This window comes from Procambarus clarkii, chromosome 26 (genome assembly GCF_040958095.1).
Source record: "Procambarus clarkii isolate CNS0578487 chromosome 26, FALCON_Pclarkii_2.0, whole genome shotgun sequence".
In the NCBI taxonomy this organism is placed as follows: domain Eukaryota; kingdom Metazoa; phylum Arthropoda; class Malacostraca; order Decapoda; family Cambaridae; genus Procambarus; species Procambarus clarkii.
In genome coordinates, this window is record NC_091175.1 from 17,433,014 (window position 1) to 17,457,314 (window position 24,301).

The 24,301-nt window shown below is 44.4% G+C and overlaps 1 protein-coding gene across 1 annotated transcript; it reads left to right on the plus strand.

Annotated features, from left to right (window-relative positions):
- Positions 1–5,485: 5,485 nt before the first annotated feature.
- LOC138368804 (streptococcal hemagglutinin-like) lies at positions 5,486–20,849 on the plus strand. The gene is made up of 4 exons (XM_069331502.1): positions 5,486–5,638; positions 5,722–6,100; positions 18,472–18,604; positions 20,216–20,849. The coding sequence occupies exons 1-4, from the start codon at positions 5,486–5,488 to the stop codon at positions 20,847–20,849; spliced, it is 1,299 nt and encodes a 432-aa protein (XP_069187603.1).
- The last annotated feature ends 3,452 nt before the right edge of the window (positions 20,850–24,301 follow it).

Below are 24,301 nucleotides of genomic sequence, written 5' to 3' on the forward strand. Positions count from 1 at the left end.
ATCAACTCCTAGATCTTTCTCTCTGTCTGTTTCATTAAGTACTTCATCTCCTATTCTGTATCCTGTGCCTGGCCTCCTGTTTCCACTGCCTAGTTTCATTACTTTGCATTTACTCGGGTTGAACTTCAACAGCCATTTGTTGGACCATTCACTCAGTCTATCCAGGTCATCTTGTAGCCTCCTACTATCGTCCTCTGTTTCAATCCTCCTCATAATTTTTGCATCGTCGGCAAACATTGAGAGGAACGAATCTATACCCTCTGGGAGATCATTTACATATACCAGAAACAGTATAGGTCCAAGGACTGACCCCTGCGGGACTCCACTTGTGACGTCTCGCCAATCTGAGACCTCACCCCTCACACAGACTCGTTGTCTCCTGTTGCTTAGGTATTCCTCTATCCACCGGAGTACCTTCCCTCTCACTCCAGCCTGCATCTCCAACTTTCGCACTAGCCTCTTGTGTGGCACTGTATCAAAGGCTTTCTGACAATCCAAAAATATGCAGTCTGCCCACCCTTCTCTTTCTTGCCTTATTTTTGTTGCCTGGTCGTAGAATTCAAGTAACCCTGTGAGGCAGGACCTGCCATCCCTGAACCCATGTTGATGCTGTGTTACAAAGTTCCTTCGCTCCAGATGCTCCACTAGTTTTTTTCGCACAATCTTCTCCATCAGCTTGCATGGTATGCAGGTTAGGGACACTGGCCTGTAGTTCAGTGCCTCCTGTCTATCCCCTTTCTTGTATATCGGGACTACGTTAGCTGCTTTCCAAGTATCTGGCAGTTCCCCTGTTGCCAGTGATTTGTTATACACTATGGAGAGTGGTAGGCTCAGTTCTCTTGCTCCTTCCTTTAGAACCCAAGGGGAGATTCCATCTGGGCCTATAGCCTTCGTCACGTCCAACTCTAGTAAACACTTCCTTACTTCCCCACTGGTAATCTCAAACTCTTCCAGTGGTTCCTGGTTAGCTATTCCCTCACTTACCTCTGGAATTTCTCCTTGTTCTAAGGTGAAGACCTCCTGGAATTTCTTATTCAATTCCTCACACACTTCCTTGTCATTTGTAGTGAATCCTTCCGCCCCTATCCTTAATCTCATAACCTGTTCCTTTACTGTTGTTTTTCTCCTAATGTGGCTATGCAACAATTTAGGCTGAGTCTTTGCCTTGCTTGCGATGTCATTTTCGTATTGTCTTTCTGCCTCTCTTCTCATCCTGACATATTCATTCCTGGCATTCTGGTATCTTTCTCTGCTCTCCAGTGTCCTGTTATTCCTATAGTTTCTCCATGCCCTTTTACTTTGCTGCTTAGCTAGCCTACATCTTTGATTAAACCATGGGTTTCTCATCTTCATTTCTCTGTTTTCCTTTTGGACTGGGACAAACTTGTTTGCTGCGTCCTTGCACTTCTGCGTGATGTAATCCATCATATCCTGGGCCGTCTTTCCCCTGAGCTCTGTTTCCCATGCTATATCTGTTAGGAATTTTCTTATCCCCTCATAGTTTCCCTTTCGGTATGCTAACCTTTTGGTTTCGGTATCCCTCCTCGAGTTCAATAACCCTTCTTCAATCAAGTACTCAAACACTGTGTGTGTGTGTGTGTGTGCAGTGATTTTCATGTAATTAACGTGCTATTTTCAATGTAAACTTTGCCAAATATAAATGTAAAACCATTTATGAAAGTGGCTTTTTGATCCGAATATTTATTTTTGTTACACAAGTAATCAGGCCAGTAATACTCAAGCATTTGCCACTAAAAAAAAAGTTTTATAGAATGAGAATAATAACATCGAACGGGTTTCTGATAATTCTTATTTGGCTAAATATACAACCTATCATCCATTGTAAACTAAATGCTTTCATATATTTGTAATATTGCAAATGCAAGTTTTTTTGGGCTGAAGTATATATATATACCCTGTATGCTTTAGTTTGACACGTGGGCATACACTGAGAACTTCATTACGGCACACCCTATTGTACGCTTCTTCTTGAGGATATCTTGATGTTATCTTGAGATGATTTCAGGGCTTAGCGTCCCCGCGGCCCGGTCCTCGACCAGGCCTCCTTTTTGTTACACATCCCCAGGAAGCAGCCCGTAGCAGCTGTCTAACTCCCAGGTCCCTATTTACTGCTAGGTGAACAGATGCATCAGGATGAGAGAAACTCTGGCCATTTGTTTACGCCTCCACCGGGGATCGAACCCGGAACCTCAGGACTATGAATCCCGAGCGCTGTCCACTCAGCTGTCAGGCCCCCTACAGTACAAGCGTATACCTCACACTGAGAAAATAAATTGTTGTATATCACACATAATTATATAAATAATATTAGATAACTAGCAAATGAAAGTTTCTTAGACTTTTTTCGTTCAGTTTAAAGTTTAGGAACATTGTGTATTTCCTGGTCGTCCCCAGCTACAGTATTCTGTGCAGGTTTGCTGACACTATATATAGTGTAGTTTCCTTCCCTCCTCTTCATTCAAAAGATTTTTTTTTAACTCCCAGGAAATTCATTTCAAATAATTCTCTTAAAAAACAATATATATATATATATATATATATATATATATATATATATATATATATATATATATATAGCAAGTATATATATATATATATATATATATATATATATATATACTTGCTATATATATATATAGGGGTTGGGGTTGCTAATAGGAAGTCACGTGCATGGGGAGCTGCTACCGCTCTAAGTCAAGCAGTGTCATTTGGTGTTGTTGCAGCGTCTAGGCACATATATATATATATATATATATATATATATATATGTCGTACCTAGTAGCCAGAACGCACTTCTCAGCCTACTTTGCAAGGCCCGATTTGCCTAATAAGCCAAGTTTTCCTGTATTAATATATTTTCTCTAATTTTTTTCTTATGCAATGATAAAGCTACCCATTTCATTATGTATGAGGTCAATTTTTTTTAATTGGAGTTAAAATTAACGTAGATATATGACCGAACCGAACCAACCCTACCTAACCTAACCTAACCTATCTTTAAAGGTTAGGTTAGGTTAGGTTGCCGAAAAAGTTAGGTTAGGTTAGGTTAGGTTAGGTTAGGTAGGTTAGGTAGTCGAAAAACAATTAATTCATGAAAACTTGGCTTATTAGGCAAATCGGGCCTTGCATAGTAGGCTGAGAAGTGCGTTCTGGCTACTAGGTACGACATATATATATATATATATATATATATATATATATATATATATATATATATATATATATATATATATATATATATATATATATATATATATAACTAGTTATAAAATGTGAAGGATTTCAGTGCAACTAACCGGTGCCTAGTTGTACATTAATCCTACCCCGGGCACGAGTACAATCCCGGGGAGATAAGAGAGGTGGGAGAGGGGGAGGTTGACAGGGAGAGTGGTGGGAGAGAGGAGGGGACGGTGATTGGGAGAGGGGGAAGGGGGAAAACACAGACCCAGGTGCAGCGGGTTACTCCCCCTAGTATATCTTTACATGAAACTGTCTGAGGGTAGAGGCCAGAAGCGTGATGCCAACCTCTTCCAACTTTGTACCCAGGTGTCCTTGGGGTACATGCTTAACATGGTTAGGTCGGGGATGGTATAAGTGACTGCCATCTGACATGGTCCGAAATGGAACCCTCACAATGATTCTTGGAATATCACAATAATTAAAATTTTGTTTTTTCTAAAGTAAAACATTACGCACAGATGTCGGCAAAATTTTCATTTAAATTTTATTGTTTTTTGTATGTAATTAGCGAAGATGCGCAAGCAGTCATGGTGACATGCCAGGCCAACACTTATCTCCCTCCACAAGGCCTTCCTCACTGACATCAGCTGTTCCCAGTCACTTGGGCTGGACGGTAGAGCGACCGTCTCGCGTCATGCAGGTCAACGTTCAATCCCCGACCGTCCAGCAAGTGGTTGGCCACCAATCCTTCCCACCGTCCCATCCCAAATCCTTATCCTGACCACTTCCAAGTGCTATATAGTCGCAATGGCTTGGCGCTTTTCCCGGATAATTCCATTTCCCAGCATGCAGATCAACTTCATCAGGGGGGAAGAGCGAGAGGGTTTGGGGGAGGAAGTTGGGGAAGGTTATCTTGAGATGATTTCGGGGCTTTAGTGTCCCCGCGGCCCGGTCCTCGACTAGGCCTCCACCCCCAGGAAGCAGCCCGTGACAGCTGACTAACACCCAGGTACCTATTTTACTGCTAGGTAACAGGGGCATAGGGTGATAGAAACTCTGCCCATTGTTTCTCGCCGGCGCCCGGGATCGAACCCGGGACCACAGGATCACAAGTCCAGCGTGTTGTCCGCTCGGCCGACCGGCTCCGATTCTCCCTCCTCCCGGCTCCTCCGACCGGGAGGAGGGAGAAAAGATAGGGAGAGGGTGGCAAAGGGAGAATTCGTCACGAGAGGGGTGGAAAAAGGAGGGATAATGTGAGAGAGGAGAGAGAGCAGACACAGACCCTGGCAAAAGGAGGATACCCCCCTTTCTAGTGTGTGTTTTTGTGAGTTTGGTATATAAAATATATAATCTTCCTCTCTTGTACTTATCTAAATCTGAGTCTATCTCCAGGACAACAATCCTACGCTAATAGGACTTCCCTGGAGGATGACAAAGGAGCGAAAAGACCCATTGTCATGCCACAGATCAAGTCGTGACCAGCTTCAAAGAAATTCATCTCTGAATTGTACAAAGAACTTCATTCACCGTGTTGGTATTGAGCTCACTTCATTCCCATTGTACTTTGTTGTGGCATTTTATTTTATTCGACACTGGAATAATATAAGCAGTTCCTGAAACATTTTCTCAGTGAGGGAGATTACCAGGGGGTAAAAAGAAGTGCTTTAACTTCCCACTTTGGAAGATGTTAGTGGTGTAATGTGTTGAGAGAGTGTTGAATGAGTAGCACATACACCTGAGGTGCGGTTTGACGTGTCTAATGTTGTGCTCAACACACATTAAGTTCGTGAATGTGCTGCCTGTTTCATGGGTTCGAATCCTATATTAAAGTAATATACATGGCAAGTTCTTCCCATTAATATACCCATTTCTCTAACACTCACTCGCTATCTCACCCACCTACATATATTTCACTCACCCATTCATCCACCTCTCACTCATGTCTTATAACTCCTATGCCAAGATAACCAAGATAACAGGATAACTTGTGATCTTCAGGAGTATTTTAGACAGCCTAATTTTCTCACATTATTTTCTCTCGACATTTTTCGCTTCGACGACGGCGCCATTGATGTTGACTCCAAAAAAAATATAAATAAAATAAAAACTCAGAGGAAAAGAAAATTGCATATCAGTTGGGTATTAATCCTTGAGCAACGAGACAAAAGGCATCATTACAACTTTACAATAAAGCCTTGTAGTTGGGTCTCAACTTTACGAATTTTAATGACGTCAAAACTTCCGGTGGGGATTCTGTTTGATCCCTCGAGTTTTATGTTGGATGATGTTCCGAGCGTTGCGTGCTCGAACGCTGACGCAAACACCTGCAGCGGTGACGCAAACACCTACAGCGGTGACGCAAACACCTGCAACGCTGACGCAAACACCTGCAGCGCTGACGCAAACACCTGCAACGCTGACGCAAACACCTGCAGTGGTAACGCAAAACACCTGCAGCGGTGACGCAAGCACCTGCAGCGCTGACGCAAACACCTGCAGCGGTGACGCAAACACCTGCAGCGGTGGCGCAAAACACCTGCAGCGGTGACGCAAACACCTACAGCGGTGACGCAAACACCTGCAGCGGTGACGCAAACACCTGCAGCGCTGACGCAAACACCTGCAACGCTGACGCAAACACCTGCAGCGGTGACGCAAACACCTGCAGCGGTGACGCAAGCACCTGCAGCGCTGACGCAAACACCTGCAGCGGTGACGCAAACACCTGCAGCGGTGACGCAAACACCTGCAGCGGTGTCGCAAACACCTGCAGCGGTGACGCAAACACCTGCAGCGGTGACGCAAACACCTGCAGCGGTGTCGCAAACACCTGCAGCGCTGACGCAAACACCTGCAGGGCAAGTCGGAGCAACTGGAAGTTCTTTACCGCAGGGAGAAAGTGAAGAACAAATGACAAGAACGTGATTTAGCCGATCATGGTTGAGTCGGCTGGGGCGTGTTCCCGACGAGTTTAAGGGCGCGGGTTCGATCCCATTCCATAACTTCAATTGTTTTCAGTGATTTTGTAGGGATGATAAATGCGATAATTAACAATGGAGTGTATAACAAGGCTTAATATTAGAATCAAATCATTTACGGGCTATTCATGCCCGTGCCACCTCTTGGGTAGCTTAATCTTCATCAATCATCAATCTAGAATCATTGTTGTTTGTCAGTAATACTGACAGAGGTTAATCCTCAATGTCAATATTTTAATTCGCTGCTGGACTTTAATCCAAAGAAATGCAAGGTGGAACACATTAACTGGATCAAATTCGCGGTATATGAAAGGCTTTCGAACACTCGTATATCCTTCAGCACTTGAAAAAGGAAGATTTCAGAACGTTGTGCACTAACGTATGTTAGACCAATGCTGTTGTATGTAGCTCCAGTGTAAATTCCACATCTAAAAGTTAAAAATAATAAATACAAGTAAAAATTGCAGAGATAAAGTTACTTAAATGGTTCATTCACTCTTCTCCCCCTCCTTGCTCCTATCTCCCCTCCTCCCTTTTTTCTCCCTGCCTCTCTCCTAATCCCATCCCCTCCCCCTTTCACCAGTTCCTCTCCCTCCTCCCTCCAAAAAGCTTTCCTTATAAGTTGCTGGAAGTTCTGGGGTGTTTCAGAGCACGTCAAAACAACTGGTGTTATTTTTGTGTCCGTCAAGAGCACGTCGGGTTATCTCGTCAAAACTGGTGCACAAGAAGTGTTTTATATGTGTGTGTGTGTGTGTGTGTGTGTGTGTGTGTGTGTGTGTGTGTGTGTGTGTGTGTGTGTGTGTGTGTGTGTGTGTGTGTGTGTGTGTGTGTGTGTGTGTGTGTGTTTGTATGTGTGTGTGTGTTTGTGTGTGTGTGTGTGTGTGTGTGTGTGTGTGTGTGTGTGTGTGGTGTGTGTGTATGTGTGTGTGTATGTGTGTGTGTGTGTGTGTGTGTGTGTGTGTGTGTGTGTGTGTGTGTGTGTGTGTGTGTGTGTTTGTATGAGTGTGTGTGTGTGTGTGTGTGTGTGTGTGTGTGTGTGTGTGTGTGTGTGTGTGTGTGTGTGTGTGTGTGTGTGTGTGTGTGTGTGTGTTTGTATGAGTGTGTGTGTGTGTGTGTGTGTGTGTGTATGTGTGTGTGTGTGTGTGTGTGTGTGTGTGTGTGTGTGTGTGTGTGTGTGTGTGTGTGTGTGTGTGTGTGTGTGTGTGTGTGTGTACTCACCTAGTTGTGTCTGCAGGATCGAGCATTTACTCTTGGATCCCGCCTTTCGAGCATCGGTTGTTTACAGCAATGACTCCTGTTCCATTTCCCTATCATACCTGGTTTTAAAATTATGAATAGTATTTGCTGCCACAACCTGTTCCTGAAGTGCATTCCATTTCCCCACTACTCTCACGCTAAAAGAAAACTTCCTAACATCTCTGTGACTCATCTGAGTTTCAAGCTTCCATCCATGTCCCTCGTTCTGTTACTATTCCGTGTGAACATTTCGTCTATGTCCACTCTGTCAATCCCTCTGAGTATCTTATACGTTCCTATCATGTCCCCCCTCTCCTTTCTTCTTTCTAGTGTCGTAAGGCACAGTTCCCTCAGGCGCTCCTCATACCCCATCCCTCGTAGCTCTGGGACGAGTCTCGTTGCAAACCTCTGAACCTTTTCCAGTTACATTATATGCTTCTTCAGATGGGGACTCCATGATGAGGCGGCATACTCTAAGACTGGCCTCACGTAGGCAGTGTAAAGCGCCCTAAATGCCTCCTTACTTAGGTTTCTGAATGATGTTCTAACTTTTGCCAGTGTAGAGTACGCTGCTGTCGTTATCCTATTTATATGTGCCTCAGGAGATAGATTAGGTGTTACGTCCACCCCAGGTCTCTTTCACGCGTCGTCACAGGTAGGCTGTTCCCCTTCATTGTGTACTGTCCCTTTGTGTGTGTGTGTGTGTGTGTGTGTGTGTGTGTGTGTGTGTGTGTGTGTCGCTTGTGTTTTATAAGTACGAATAAATTTCTCATAATGAAAAAAAATTGTCCATTCTCTAACAAAAAGTTATCAATCATACCTCCCAACGCTTGTCAGTCACTGAGCACTCTCTATAATAAACAATTATGCAAATTAAAAAAAATCCGGTTTATCGAAATTGATAGATTATAATTGACAGTGGCATTCCACGTATCTTCTTGTGAGTTATCTTGCTCTGAATAGAAAAATAACATTGCATTAGTAGTAATGTTTTTTTAGTACTAATGAGAAGACTGACCCTTGGGAACCCAGTTTTCTCCTTCTCACCCCTTCTAAGTGGCTGGCCACCATTCCTTCCCTCCGTCCCATCCCTAATCCTTATCCTGACCCCCTTCCCAGTGCTATATAGTCGTAATAGCTTGGCGCCTTCTGATAGTTCCTTTCCCTTCCTTTTCACCCCATCTATTCCCCCTTATAGTGTAAACCCATCACCCCAGAGTTCATAGCATGAATACGTTCCCTGTCCTAATATTACGTTCATATCACAATGTGGACTTTTAATTCTTGTATCCATTGTAGTTCTGTTTAATAGGGAATTATTGAGATGTTGCGAATTGAACTTGGATTTTTTTTATTTGACTCTTAAGAAGTTGGATTTAGCTTTTCAGTACGTTTATATAAGGACACAAACAAGGTATTGTAATGGCGACTGCACAAGTGTTGATGAAATTGAATTACGGCCTAATTTGTAGGGTTGATGACTTCTTGAAGGCTGAATCAGGAAGTTGGATCTGTTTTCCTGTGGTGGTTGGGGGAGGGCATGGGAGCTTAGGGTATGGTGGGCATGGAAGTTATGAGTCCCATTATGGGAAGATGTGTTTGAAGGGGGGTTGGGGGTGGGGGGGGGGGATAGATTGGTTTTACAGTGGATTGAGCACAGCAGTTGTGGAGGCAGGTGTGGAAAGGGTTGATGGTGATTGGTGCATATCAAGCTGGAATGGCCTTGTCAGCATTGTTATGGTAATCACCAGCAGCTGGAGAATGTTAAGTGTAGTTGACTATGTATCTGGATCACTTGTCTCTGGGGGGGTTGATCTTGGGTAAGTTGTTCTGGATCCTGTCTCGGCCCCTCTCTGTCTGGCTGTCTGTCTGTCTCTCTGTCTCTGTCTGTCTGTTTCTGTCTGTCTGTCTGTTTCTGTCTGTCTCTCTGTGTGTGTGTGTGTGTCTGTCTGTTTCTGTCTGTCTGTGTGTGTGTGTGTGTGTGTCTGTCTGTCTGTTTCTGTCTCTCTCTGTCTCTGTCTCTCTGTCTCTCTGTCTCTGTCTCTGTCTCTCTCTCTCTCTCCTCTCTCTCCTCTCTCTCTCTCTCTCTCTCTCTCTCTCTCTCTCTCTCCTCTCTCTCTCTCTCTCTCTCTCTCTCCTCTCTCTCTCTCTCTCTCTCTCTCTCTCTTCTCTCTCTCTCTCTCTCTCTCTCTCTCTCTCTCTCTCTCTCTCTCTCTCTCTCTCACACACACACACACATTTCATCCATCTACTTTCTCTACCTCCTTCCCTCACCTCTCTCTGCCTCCTTCCCTCACTTCCCTTCTATCCTCCATCTTTCCTCTCTCTTCGCTCATTTGCACTCTCTCCTCCCTCCTCGCTTCTTCATTGTGTTCTCTACCAATTCTCACCTTCTCTTTGTTTACTGCCTATTCCACTTTGTCATTCCTTGCGTCCTCTCCCACCAGTGAAAACGAGCTTAATTTGATACAAGATGGGGGGGGGGGGGGGTTCGAACCGGATCCCTTCGCTTTAGCCAATCACAGACGGACTCATTAATCACAATCCCCCTTCACCAAATTATGCCAAGCGTCGCGAATGAGTAATTGGCCAATCCTCTTTTGCCTCGGAGCTATTTAATCTCTCCATGCTGGAGCGTTTTGTTCGAAAAGTGCCTGGTTATGTCTCGTGTTTGTGGCACGCTGAATGGGGTCCAAATGTCAGGTGTATAGAGGTGATGTTCGCAGACACTGTGACGAGTCATGTCTTTGTGACCCCGGTCATATGTATATACTATATGAGTGAAAGTCTGTCTGTTCGAAGTTGGGCACAGGGAATGATCTGGGGTATGGGGTGAACATAGGATGATCGGGGTGGTCAGAAATCAAAGGAGAACAAGCGAGTCAGTGTCACATTGAGACCCGCAAGACGATTTCACGTATCCTGCTCGGACTGTCAACCTCTCCTAGGCTGCAACTTGAGAACTTGAGCACGTAGGAAATAAGCGACATAGGGTGTGGATCACCGAATTCCTCTGTGTTCAAGTGGCAGCCTTGAAGAGGTCGAATGTCCCGGTAGGATACCAGTTGTGTGTCTCTTGGACCCTCTCTTATTGTGGGTTGATCCGTAGCTCAGTCGGTAGAGCGACCGCCTCGCGATCTGTACTCACCTAGTTGTACTCACCTAGTTGTGCTTGCGGGGGTTGAGCTCTGGCTCTTTGGTCCCGCCTCTCAACATCTGTGGCGTCGGTTGTTCGAGGCTCCCAGTGCCCCTAGTAAATAAAATGTCGTTATCCATGGTATTGTAGATGACATATATATATATCAACCTTTCCCCTTGTCCTCTAACTCTCATCCTCCTCCCTTATCCCACCCCACTAACTCCCTGCTTCCGACAGTACTTATCCCCCTCTGAACCTCTATTCACGAAGCAGTAACGCAAGCACTTACGAACCTGTCCATCTTTTCTCAATCTTTGGCGGCTTTGTTTACAATTATTAAACAGTTAATGAGCTCCGAAGCACCAGGAGGCTGTTTATAACATTAACAACAGTTGATTGGCAATTTTCATGCTTGTAAACTGTCTAATAAATGTATCCAAAGCCGTCAAAGATTGAGGAAAGATGTACATGTTCGTAAGTACTTGCGTAACTACTTCGTGAATCTGGGGTCCAGGTTCGTAAGTACTTGCGTAACTGCTTCGTGAATCTGGCGTCAGTACATTTCTTTTCCCACAATCCTTAGCGGCTTTGTTTACATATATTAAACACTTTACGAGCTCTGAAACATCAGGAGGCTGTTTATAACATTAATATTATCTTATTGGGCTAAACAAAACCGCCCAAGATTGTGGGAAAATGTAGAGGTTTGCATATTATTGCGTAACTGCTTGGTGAATCCGGTTGTGGTTGGTGGTGGCCCGTGTCCAGTAGGAATGTCTCAGCCCGTGTCCGGCCGTGTCACTGTTCGCCCGTGTCCAGCTGGCAGGTAATCAGGAACATGCCGATCTCCGTGTCGTTATGATGCATACAAGAGGCAGCCCAATCAGGTGAGGCAGCTGTGGAATTAGTGTGCGTGCACGTGCCCCGCCCGCACGCACGCACGCACGCACGCACATACACACACCTGTGCACGCACTCACACACACCTGCCTGTGTGCGTCTCTTGTGTTAGTGGTGGAATTACAGTCACTCCCAAGTCTCACTGTTTCCTGTGGTTGTCTTCTACTTATGGTGCAGAGTCTTGTCTTGTTCCTCCTCTCCCTATCTTCATCATCTTACACTTGCGGGGATTGAAGTCCAGCGGCCGTGTGTTTGTGTGCGCTGACGTGGAAATGCTGCAGGGTCGAGCTAGGCTCCTAGCCCCGCCTTCCGAAAGTTCTAAGCTTAATAGAATGACTCATTTATCACGTTTTTATCATATTTACAGTTAAAACGTTGAATCGAATTAGCTTCAACGACGTCTGAGTCTAATCAGTTCCACTTATTGACAGCTCAATAATAAGGGGCTTTGGATCAGCCCCCTTACTTGAATAAGGGGCTTGCAAATTCTCTCAAAATGCAAATGAGGGTATTTGCATATCCCCTCATTTGCATGAGTTGATATGCAAATATTTGAGCACTGCTCAAATATGCTTGTAAGTCTGGTAAGTTTCACTCGTTTGTCCCATGTAGATAAAGGTCTATATAGCACGTAAGTGGCTTCTTCTCCGGCAAAAGACCTGTCTTTTAAGTGGATTATGCAGGATATAGATTCTATTTTCGTGTGTGTATGTATACTATATTATATATATATATATATATATATATATATATATATATATATATATATATATATATATATATATATATATATATAATAATATAATAATAATAATAATAATAAAATACCTTCCCTAAACACACACAAGATAAGCTCCTATATCTTCGTCTAATTTTCCTCTGAAGTAGTTTACTTGAATTAATAAACCTCCAGGAGCCCTGAACTGCAGGATAACGATGGCCATTTACACCCTGAAGACCTTTGTATTCGGGGAGCAAATGAAGCTCACTCGAGGGAAATGTGGTTGAGATATATTGATCACTTCGTAGATAGTTCTAGGGACAGGTCTCTCACCCCCTGGCTGTGAGACCCCTCTTCCTCTCCCCTAGAACCAAACCGAAAAGCACCTTGATATTCCTTAATGGGTTCCCCATATAGAGAGGTCAGGTACTTTCTCTAGAGGACAGGTACTTTCTCTGGTACTGTCGAAAGCTTCCTTGTGGGCTGTTGTTCTTTAAAGATCTCGTAGAGAACAATGTAGCGGCTAAGAACACGCCTCGTCTGGAAATAGTCGTGGTACTCGGACGCCTGGACAAGAAACTTATCGTTCCAGTACACCCAACCCTCTGGAGTCCTGTGAGGCGAAGGCAACGACTGAACTTTTGGATGTATTGGTTGTATTCTCCACACTTCCTGGTCGAACCCGGGAAGTGTGGAGGCTGGTGTATTTCCATCGAGACACCAAGGTGATTGGGCGGGCAATAACAGCTACAAGTTGCTTGCAAGACGCCGGAAGGAACTTGTACAGTGTCTGCACCGTTGAGCACTCAACGGTGCAACCCAACACTCGAGATTACGGGCTATTCATGCCGTGCCACCTCTTGGGTGGCTTAATCTTTATCAATCAATCAATCGACACTCGAGAAAGCTGAGCAATAAGTCAGTATCTTACTTCTTTTGCCTTGGTGAGGTCCACGGGAAGTGTTCAAGGCTGCTACAAGTTAATTATAAAGCAGCGACAGGCTTTTATCCCTTGGTGAATCGTTAATGAACAGTTATTAAACTAAGACACAGTTTGCATCTGCCTCACTAGCGTTATAGTTAATGCTTGATCAATAACTAATAGATAAAGCTATCACCAGAAACAATTACTCAGCTTGTTGCCCAGACCACACATTAGAAGGTGAAGGGACGATGACGTTTCGGTCCGTCCTGGACCATTCTCAAGTCGATTGTGGCTAATCTTAACTTGAGAAGGTCCAGGACGGATCGAAACGTCGTCGTCCCTTCACTTTCTAGTGTGTGGTTTGGTCAACATACTTCAGCCACGTTATTGTGACTCCCTCGTCTGCAATTACTCAGCTTTTATATATTACTAGAGTGGTACACTGTTTTTATGTAGTTTATGTTCCTGTTTTCACATAAAGGACTCACGTAAGAGAAAATTTCCGAGGATTAGAATGGCTAAATAAAAATATATATTGTTAACTAGTAACAGGAATATGTGGGTTGAAAGTTTACCGTAGTTATATAGGTTTATATTTCAGACTCATATATTGCGCCCTGAAACTTTATTTGGCCTGAAACTATATTTCAGGCCCTTTTCCAGTTAGATTTATTAGTCGATCCTGTGGGTTGTTTTTCATGGGTATCCACCATTAATGGCTGTACATATATAGACATTGGAACATATGTACAACACATTTCGTTTAGTGGGTTTGAAAAGGAACTGAGGAGAAACTAATCTGAGACGAAGCATGTACATTCCATACTTGCTGTGGTAGCAATGGTACCCTGCAGGGTCCGGGTCTCTTCCCTGTCCCCCCTCAGCCCCTATTCTTCCCTTCCCCCCCCTCAGCCGCTATTCTTCCCTTCCCCCCCCCCTCAGCCCCTATTCTTCCCCCTTTCGTTCTCCCTATCCCATCCTACTTCCTCCCCTTCCTTCGCCCCATTTCTCGCTCTCTCCGAGAGTCAGAAAAGTATTGTTATGAAGCAACTGCTGAACAATGGGAAATATCACAAATATTTCAGATGTCGGGAAAATCACATGAAGGGGGACGAGTCTTTCTCAATTTGGATATTAAAGCATTTCACTTGTGCCGACACAGACTGACCTATGACACCCCTTAACCCAACATGATTCATCATGGATATTTGAGTGAAACTAGCTCTAGACATCTGACCTCCAACCCCGGACAAACACATTCTATTTAATAGATATAGATTAGGACTAAGACTGTGCATTTTAGACCTACAATTGCTTGTATTAGGATTAGGAAATTTTGTCCTGCGATCTAGAATACACTTAACAACTAACCTCGTATATTTATATGGTGATACAATCCATGTCCTGAACATATCTCCACAGTCTTTAAGTACTATCATTTTGAAAGATGGGGTTGTTTAGTGTACATTTGTCAGTGTCAAAATTGTCGAATTTCAATTAATACGAATTAAACACGTAAATAATAGATGACTGGGGGAGTTAATTGGAAAGTAAATTGGTACTAATGATGAGCAAGAACACATGTTGACTAGACAATTATGCTGGTTATAGCTGCTGGTGCTGCTAGGTCCTAGCTAGGTCCTAGCTAGGTCCTAGCTAGGTCCTAGCTAGACTAAATATTCCTACTATGGGAAGGTAAAGAAGTACCTGGCGGCTCGCGTCGTACACATTAACTGTTGCAATAGACTCGCTTCATGGGTAGTGATGATTTGTGATGAACAAGTAGTGTTGATCCCAACTACGGCTCTAGTATTTATTCCACTCACTTGCTTCCCATGAGGAGAGTATGGGTATATATGAACACACACACACACACACACACACACACACACACACACACACACACACACACACACACACACACACACACACACACATGCCTGAGAGGCATGAGCTACGAGGAAAGGCTGAAGGAGCTGAACCTCACGTCCCTGGAAAACAGAAGAGAAAGGGGAGACATGATAACCACCTACAAAATTCTCAGGGGGATTGACAGGGTGAACAAAGACAAACTCTTCAGCACGGGTGGAACACGAACAAGAGGACTCAGGTGGAAACTTAGTACCCAAATGAGCCACAGAGACATTAGAAAGAATCTCTCTCTCTCTCTCTCTCTCTCTCTCTCTCTCTCTCTCTCTCTCTCTCTCTCTCTCTCTCTCTCTCTCTCTCTCTCTCTCTCTCTCTCTCTCTCTCTCTCCCCCTCTCTCTCCCCCCCTCTCTTTCTCTCTCTCTCCCCCCCTCTCTTTCTCTCTCTCCCCCCCCCCCTCTCTCTCTCTCTCTCTCTCTCTCTCTCTCTCTCTCTCTCTCTCTCTCAGAAAACGTAATATATTTCAGACAGCTGAAATCCTAATTACAAACTCTACGGATAACACATTGCTGATTTGAAACTTCATAAAAGTCACAAGGGGGATCATTATAGATGCCAATATTTTTTAAAAGGGTAGCACTGGGGCAGACCCACATTGGCTTATGACACTCCCACACCACCTAATGTGTACTCTAGGAAACTTAGTCGAGGTTAACTCGAAACGTCTGACTTCCAACCACAGTGGTGAGTGTGGTATTTTGTAACGAGTTTTGAAATACAGATAAACTGTGTACAATGGATACAATTATACAGTGGGTTACAACCAATGTTGTAACCCTTTTTTGTGTAATGAAATTTTAAAATAAAGTTAGATATATATACACAGAGTAAAAGAATAGGGGTGGTAGGAGAAGAAAATATCAAAGTGTTCAGTGAGGATCCACAAGGTCTTCTCTGAGTACTCTTTATTTTCTTCTCCGAGGCTATGGGTCCCTACACTTGCACCAGAGGTGGTACCCCTTTTAGGATGGATACAATTATACATTTTCCCTATCATTCAGATTTTTATTCGCGAAGATATTTTAATTTCCCTTTCTTCAACAATGCTTTAATGCTGCATGGGGAAAATTTGTCGAAGCTGAAATTGCCAAATGATTCCCATGATGTTTCATGAACGTAACATTAATGCAGCTTAACGTTTTAACTCTCCCTAGGACCTTGTTTCTCGAGCCCTCTCATGATATTAAATATTATTTTTTACCCAGAATGCTTTTGAATTTAGCCCGCTTTTGGAAAATATATGTACATATATTTTCTGGCTGTCTGGGTTCGAATCCTTCTGGGTGTGGAGTTTTCAGTTGCATATTGGCTTGGGGACCATTCAAGCTTGTTTGCATATGTACATATGTATAAGTGGGTAAGTAATTGGGTTTAAATAGTAATTAGTAGTCGTGCCTCGTCGGGTTCTCAGCCTATTTCGGTCAAACAATTCAGCTGGACCTATTTTGTTTGTATAAAAATGTTTTTTGTTCTCTATCACTTGCTTCTAAAATTGAAGTATATTTTAATGCCTGCAATTTCCCAGCTTGTCGTTTATGGTTTTGTACGTGTAGAAAGCGACGTAGGAGTGCGATGTTGAGGTTAGAATGTTGATCAAATGTTGCTCATTGTCTCATCTGGCGAGTAGCCAGAGTTCGAACCCTGGAACACAGCGTGAATAAGGTTAATTCATTCTTACACAAATTAGTAACCACATAAGGTTCTAAATATTCTACTCTGTGAGGAAATGACCTTCCCAAGCCTTCCTCTTGCCTCCAGATGTGCTTTATACTTTATTATTAAAGTTACCAAGATTCACAAATAAATTATCATTGCGCAAAGCGTTATTTCCTGAAGAAAAGATTCGAGTAAAAGGTGTTTAAATAATACAGTGGTTTAATTTTGTAATATTTTTGTGTTTTTTTTCAGGCTTTGTTTTCTATGATGTGTTCTTTCACGTTGGTTTTCTACCATCTTTCTTTGACGATAAATTTTTGACGTTTCTTAATGATAATGTATTTGTATAAAATATTTTAATATTTGATACACAAACTCCTTTTATCCCTTCTTAGGAGAACACCGCTCTTCTCCTAGTGATTTACTGTATGTGTGTGTGTGTGTGTGTGTGTGTGTGTGTGTGTGTGTGTGTGTGTGTGTGTGTGTGTGTGTGTGTGTGTGTGTGTGTGTGTGGATATCTAGATGGACCAGACTTCTCCTGACATGATTTAGTTCATTAGACGCCGAACCAACTCAGAAATGTCAGCTTGTCTGCTCAAGGATGGAGACCAGACCCTTTTCCACCAAGTTTTAACAGTAGTTGCTGTTGGGTATGTGACAAACGTGGACGAGTTGGGATTGTCCTCCAAGAAACACCTGAGGACTATAATATAGTGACCCCTGACCTGTTCAGGGGTAATGGGGGTCACTGACACCGATATTATACACAGGGTGAATATAATACAGTGACCCGCTAGCAGGAAAATGTTGGAAGAATCCACAGCAAAATAGACTGGAATTTTATTCGTTCCTCGCATGTATAAATTTGTGTAGTGTAGGTGTTATGAGTCTCAGGGGCGGGTGTGGGTGTGGTGAGGAGGGCAGGGTGTGGGTGTGGTGAGGGGGGAGGGGGCAGTGTGTGGGTGTGGTGATGGGGGGCGGGGTATAGCTGGGGTGAGGGGGTGCAGGGTGGAGCTGGGATGGGGGTCGGATCCTCTACGTGTCTCCGGGCTACTTGAACCAAGCAGCGAGCGCGAACTGGGTAGACAATCGGAGGAAAAAAATGATAAAACTGGAGAGAAGTGGGTGGAGGGAAGAGGGCGGGGAAGAGAGAGAGGGTGGAGGTGATGGTGGAAGAGAGAGGGCGGAGAAGAGATGCCGAGAGCCCCGTCGCCTGCATATGCAGTATGCATGAGTAGTACATCACTACACTGACAGGCTGGACAAATTTATACTGTTGAAGAAGCTGGGTACATCCTTGTGGGGGTCGAACCTTGTACTGGCCTAGTTATGCTTGCGGAGGTTGAGCTACAGCTCTTTGGTCCCGCCTTTCAATTGTTAAATAACAGCTATACAAGCTTCTCAGCCTACTGGTCTCTATCATATCTACATTTGAAACTGTGTATGGAGTCAGCCTTCACCACATCACTGCTTAATGCATTTCATTCGTTAACTACTCTAGCATCTGAAACAGTTCTCTTTAACGTCACTGTGGCTCATTTGGGTACTCAGTTTCTACCTGAGTCCCCGTATGAGATTACCACACATGTTAAATTATATCTTTATATTCCCATTAAATTCCCCTATGAATTATATATGTGGTAATCATGTCTCACCAAACTCTTCGGCCTTGAAGCAACGTGAGGTTCAATTCTCGTAGCTTTTCCTCGTAGCTCGTTTCTCGCAGTTCTGAAACTAATCTGTTGGTAAACCTTGGTATAATCTGGCATACCTTTGAACCTTCTCCAGCCACCTACGATCTTAGAAGAACTTTAAGAGTTCCTGAATCTTGCAGTAACCACCCTGAAGCCATCAACACTGCCACTCTTCTGGTCAAAAAAGGTGTCCAGCCGCTGGACACCCTCATAAAGACTGTCAAGCAGTAACCTTCCCCGCGATAGTATCCTGACGATTAAATGCGACCTCAGCACACAGTATACATTTACTAAACAAATAATCTACCACTTACGGGCTATTCATACCCGTGCCACATTGGGTGGCTTAATCTTCATCAATCAATCAATCAACCTTCTCCAACTTTGTCTTAGCCTTGATTAGGTGTGGACTTCACACTGGAGCCGCAAACTCCAAGATTGGTCTGACGTACGCGACATGCAGTGTTCTAAATGATTACTTACACAAATTTCTTAAGGCAGTTCTGATGTTAGCCAGCCTCGCATATGCCGTTCATAATCTTTTTATGTGCGTACAGGTAGAACACAGACTAGGACATGAATGAATCAGACCAATTAGAGCAAATTGTCAGCGTCTGTAGTTAATGAAAGGAATATTCTAAGAATAAGATGCTCATGTCCACTGTAACCTGTACTCCAGTCGATTAAAGATGGTAAGGCGGAACGTAGGAGCTGAAGCTCAACCCTAACAAGGAGAAGCATTGGGGTGTTGACTCCAGATGAAGTGTATAGTTTGCTAATAGTAATTCAACCGCTTGTACTACTGAACTAGCGTAGTAGAGGTGGTTCGTACCTCAAGGGAAGGAACCACCACCACTAGCATCACTAGCACAAGTTCCTAGAACTAGCATCACTTTCGTACTTGCAAATGCAAAAAGTACTGAACTTACTCTCGCTGATATTCTCGAAATAAATAATCCCACATTTGCTAGGTTGTGTTTACTGTTTTCTCTCAAATTTCCGTCCCATTACGGAAAAGGGACGGAAAAAACTGTCCCTGCGCGTTCACTCAACCGTCACTGTCATCATTTTATCCTGTACAGGACCCGACCTGGTTCCATTCACTTCTCTGGGACTGAAATACCAGGACGACATAGGCTGCCTTCAGAGTGAGGCTCCGAGTCACCCCAATCACCTCTCTAAAACTCTGAACTTAAAGCTAACTTCTCTTTTAGGCGAGGTAAAAGAGCCGAGAGAGAGCGAGAGAGAGAGAGAAACTCTAGAGAGCTCCATAAATCATGAAGGGCGGCCTGAATCACGTACAATGCAGCACTGGGAGCCACTGTACATAAACCGGAACTTTTTCATTGCACGACCGGACCGGGACGCGGCATTTCTGCTCTTCACTAAAGAGCACCAGTAATCATGAGGCCGTTCCAGGCTCTCCTTATTTTCAATCTCGTGTTACAGCGAAACTTTTTATGAAAATGTATACATATGTTTTTTTTTTAGATAAATTTGGAAGTTCAGTTTGCAACTATTGGCAGTTGATTCGGGAGATCAGCAAGCACAGGAAGGTATATTCTCTGTACTCAGTAAATGAGGAAATTGATGGTGAGGAGATTAGTCATTCACCCAGCCAGTTTGACAGTCAACCAGCCAGTTTGCCAGCCAACCTGCTAGTTTGCCAGCCAACCTGCTAGTTTGCCAGTCAACCAGCCAGTTTGCCAGCCAACCTGCTAGTTTGCCAGTCAAACAGCCAGTCTGCCAGCCAATCAGCCAGTTTGCCAGCCAAACAGCTAGTTTGCCAGCCAATCAGCCAGTTTGCCAGCCAACCTGCCAGTTTGCCAGTCAAACAGCCAGTTTGCCAGCCAATCAGCCAGTTTGCCAGCCAACCTGCCAGTTTGCCAGTTTGCCAGTCAACGAGCCAGTTTGCCAGTCAACGAGCCAGTTTGCCAGTCAACGAGCCAGTTTGCCAGTCAACGAGCCAGTTTGCCAGTCAACGAGCCAGTTTGCCAGTCAACGAGCCAGTTTGCCAGTCAACGAGCCAGTTTGCCAGTCAACGAGCCAGTTTGCCAGTCAACGAGCCAGTTTGCCAGTCAACGAGCCAGTTTGCCAGCCAATCAGCCAGTTTGCCAGCCAACCTGCCAGTTTGCCAGTCAATCAGCCAGTTTGCCAGCCAATCAGCCAGTTTGCCAGCCAATCAGCCAGTTTGCCAGCCAACCTGCCAGTTTGCCAGTCAAACAGCCAGTTTGCCAGCCAATCAGCCAGTTTGCCAGCCAACCTGCTAGTTTGCCAGTCAACGAGTCAGTTTGCCAGCCAACCAGCCAGTTTGCCAGCCAACCAGCCAGTTTGCCAGCCAATCAGCCAGTTTGCCAGCCAGACCAAGCCAACCAGCCAAGCCAACCAGAGTCTGAACTGCCAACAAAATTTTCACCCCTCATCGACCCAGTTGCCTTTAACTACTCATCAATTTCTCCCTACAGGTTTTAATTTTCCGTCTCCCTTCGCCTGGCATTCTTCACTCCCTTTCCTCGTTTACATCCCCGCTTTTGTTTCACCAAGGTTCTGGTTCGAATCCCTGAGTAATCATCACTGGTTACTACTTCTATTCTTCGTCCCAGTCCTGGGGCCAGATTCACGAAAGCAGTTACGCAAATACTTACGAACGTGTACATCTTTCCTCAATCTTTGACGGCTTTGGTTACATTTATTAAAGAGTTTACAAGCATGAGAACTTGCCAATCAACTGTTGTTATTGTTATAAACAGCCTCCTGGCGCTTCGGAGCTCATTAACTGTTTAATAATTGGAAACAAAGCCGCCAAAGATTGAGGAAAGATGTACAGGTTCGTAAGTGCTTGCGTAAGTGCTTTCGTGACTCTGGCCCCTGGTTTTTACGCTTGGGGTATTATTATTATTCTCAGGTTGCACCATTTCGTATTCTTCATCCATATGGTTTATTCCTCTGGGTAGTCCTTATCCCCTCTGGTTTGCACCCCTGGATAATCGTCGCCCCTCTGGTTTGCACCCCTGGATAATCGTCGCCCCTCTGGTTTGCACCCCTGGATAATCGCCGCCCCTCTGGTTTGCACCCCTGGATAATCGTCGCCCCTCTGGTTTACACCCCTGGATAATCGTCGCCCCTCTGGTTTACACCCCTGGATAATCGTCGCCCCTCTGGTTTACACCCCTGGATAATCGTCGCCCCTCTGGTTTACACCCCTGGATAATCGTCGCCCCTCTGGTTTACACCCCTGGATAATCGTCGCCCCTCTGGTTTACACCCCTGGATAATCGTCGCCCCTCTGGTTTACTCCATTTGGTATTCTTCCGTTTTGTTGATTGCTTGTTATTCTTGTCGTGTGTCTCTCTTGATTATTAATTGTCAGCCAGTTCTCTCCCTGCAGGTCCTGGTGCCTGTGCTTTGTTGCTCTTGATTGCTACTTCTCTTTCCATAAATTTGTAAAGTCAATTATTATTCTCTAGGTTTCAGTGTGTGTACTCACCTAATTGTGCTTGCGGGGTTGAGCTCTGGCTCTTTGGTTCCGCCTCTCAACTGTCAATCAACTGGTGTACAGGCTCCTGAGCCTACTGGGCTCTATCATATCTACATTTAAAACTGTGTATGGAGTCAGCCTCCACCACATCACTGCCTAGTGCATTCCATCCGTTAACTACTCTGACACTGAAAAAGTTCTTTCTAACGTCTCTGTGGCTCATGTGGGTACTCAGTTTCCACCTGTGTCCCCTTGTTCGCGTCCCATCAGTGTTGAATAGTTCATCCTTGTTTACCCGGTCGATTCCCCTGAGGATTTTGTAGATTGTGATCATGTCTCCCCTTACTCTTCTGTCTTCCAGTGTCGTAAAGTGCCTTTCCCGTAGCCTTTTCACGTAACTCATGCCTCTTAGTTCTGGGACTAGTCTAGTGGCATACCTTTGGACTTTTTCCAACTTCGTCTTGTGCTTGACAAGGTACGGGCTCCATGCTGGGGCCGCATACTCCAAGATTGGTCTTACATATGTGGTGTACAAGATTCTGAATGATTCCTTACACAGGTTCCTGAACGCTGTTCTGATGTTAGCCAGCCTCGCATATGCCGCTGACGTTATTCTTTTTATGTGGGCTTCAGGAGACAGGTTTGGTGTGATATCAACTCCTAGATCTTTCTCTCTGTCCGTTTCATTAAGTACTTCATCTCCTATTCTGTATCCTGTGTCTGGCCTCCTGTTTCCACTGCCTAGTTTCAATGCTTTGCATTTACTCGGGTTGAACTTCAACAGCCATTTGTTGGACCATTCACTCAGTCTGTCTAGGTCATCTTGGAGCCTCCTACTATCATCCTCTGTTTCAAATCCTCCTCATAATTTTTGCATCATCGGCAAACATTGAGAGAAACGATTCTATACCCGCTGGGAGATCATTTTCATATATCAGAAACAGTATAGGTCCAAGGACTGACTCCTACGGGACTCCATTCGTAACGTCTCGCCAATCTGAGATCTCACCCCTCACACTGACTCGTTGTCTCCTGTTGCTTAGGTACTCCTTTATCCAATGGAGTACCTTCCCTTTCACTCCAGCCTGCATCTCCAGCTTTTTCACTAGCCTCTTGTATGGTACTGTATCAAAGGCTTTCTGACAATCCAAAATATGCAATCTGCCCACCCTTCTCTTTCTTGCCTTATTTTTGTTGCCTAGTGTGTGTGTGTGTGTGTGTGTGTGTGTGTGTGTGTGTGTGTGTGTGTGTGTGTGTGTGTGTGTGTGTGTGTGTGTGTGTGTGTGTACTCACCTAACAAATTCAACTGTGTGTGTGTGTGTTGTGAGTGGTGTGTGTGTGTGTGTGTGTGTGTGTGTGTGTGTGTGTGTGTGTGTGTGTGTGTGTGTGTGTGTGTGTGTGTGTGTGTATTTTCTGTTTTTTCATGCAGGATCGAGCTGTTAGCTCTTGGACCCCGTCTTTCTAACTGTCGGTTTTGTAATGTACTGACTTCCAACCTATTTTTCCTCTATCATATCTACTACATACATTTCTCTCTCTCTCTCTCACGCACACACACACACACACACACACACACACACACACGCACACACACCACACACACACACACACACACACACACACACACACACACACACACACACACACACACACACACACACACACACACACACACACACACACACACTCACACACTCACACACACACACACACACACACACACACACATCCCCAGAATGCAGCCCATCGTAGATGTTAACCTTCCCCTCTTTTTTCTTCCTCTCAACCCCTTCCCTCCCTTCTACTACCTTCCCTCCCTTCTCCTCCCTTCCTCCCTTTTCCTCCCTTCCCTCCCTTCTCCTCCCTTCCCTCCTATAGTTAAATTGTCTCCACACTCTCGTTAAGTGTTCGTAATCGCTTCAAGTTCTCTCGCTGTGCTGTCCGCATTGCAAATTAGCCGCCCTGTCCTCACACTTATTACACCGTATTTTTGACGCTATTGACAAACCATAAAAATCAGGAACTTTGTGAAAATATATAATAATATTGACTCTCGTTTAGACTAATAAGTATCGCTCTAAATAGGTGAGGTGTTGCACGGATTTTGGATAAGGCAAAACCACTCTAAATATCACGAATGATTCATCACTTACAGATCAGTTTAAGAGCTTTTAAAAACCCGACTTGAATTCCTCGTCCTCTTAACTCTTGTTAGAATGCAGGAATTCACTCAAAGCAAGTCTTCGGAATTCCTGCAAGAGTTGCATTGTCCTATATCGGTTCATTGCATTCTGCATCGATTGTGCTTGGGCGACCTGTTCCCTCGAGCGAAAGTGTGCATTATGCTAATTTTGTCTTGTTGTTCAGAGTCTATTGCAGCAATTGTTACGTGTGTTGAGTTTGCTAACAGCTGTCATGCACGTTCCTTGTCATGCACAAGACGAAG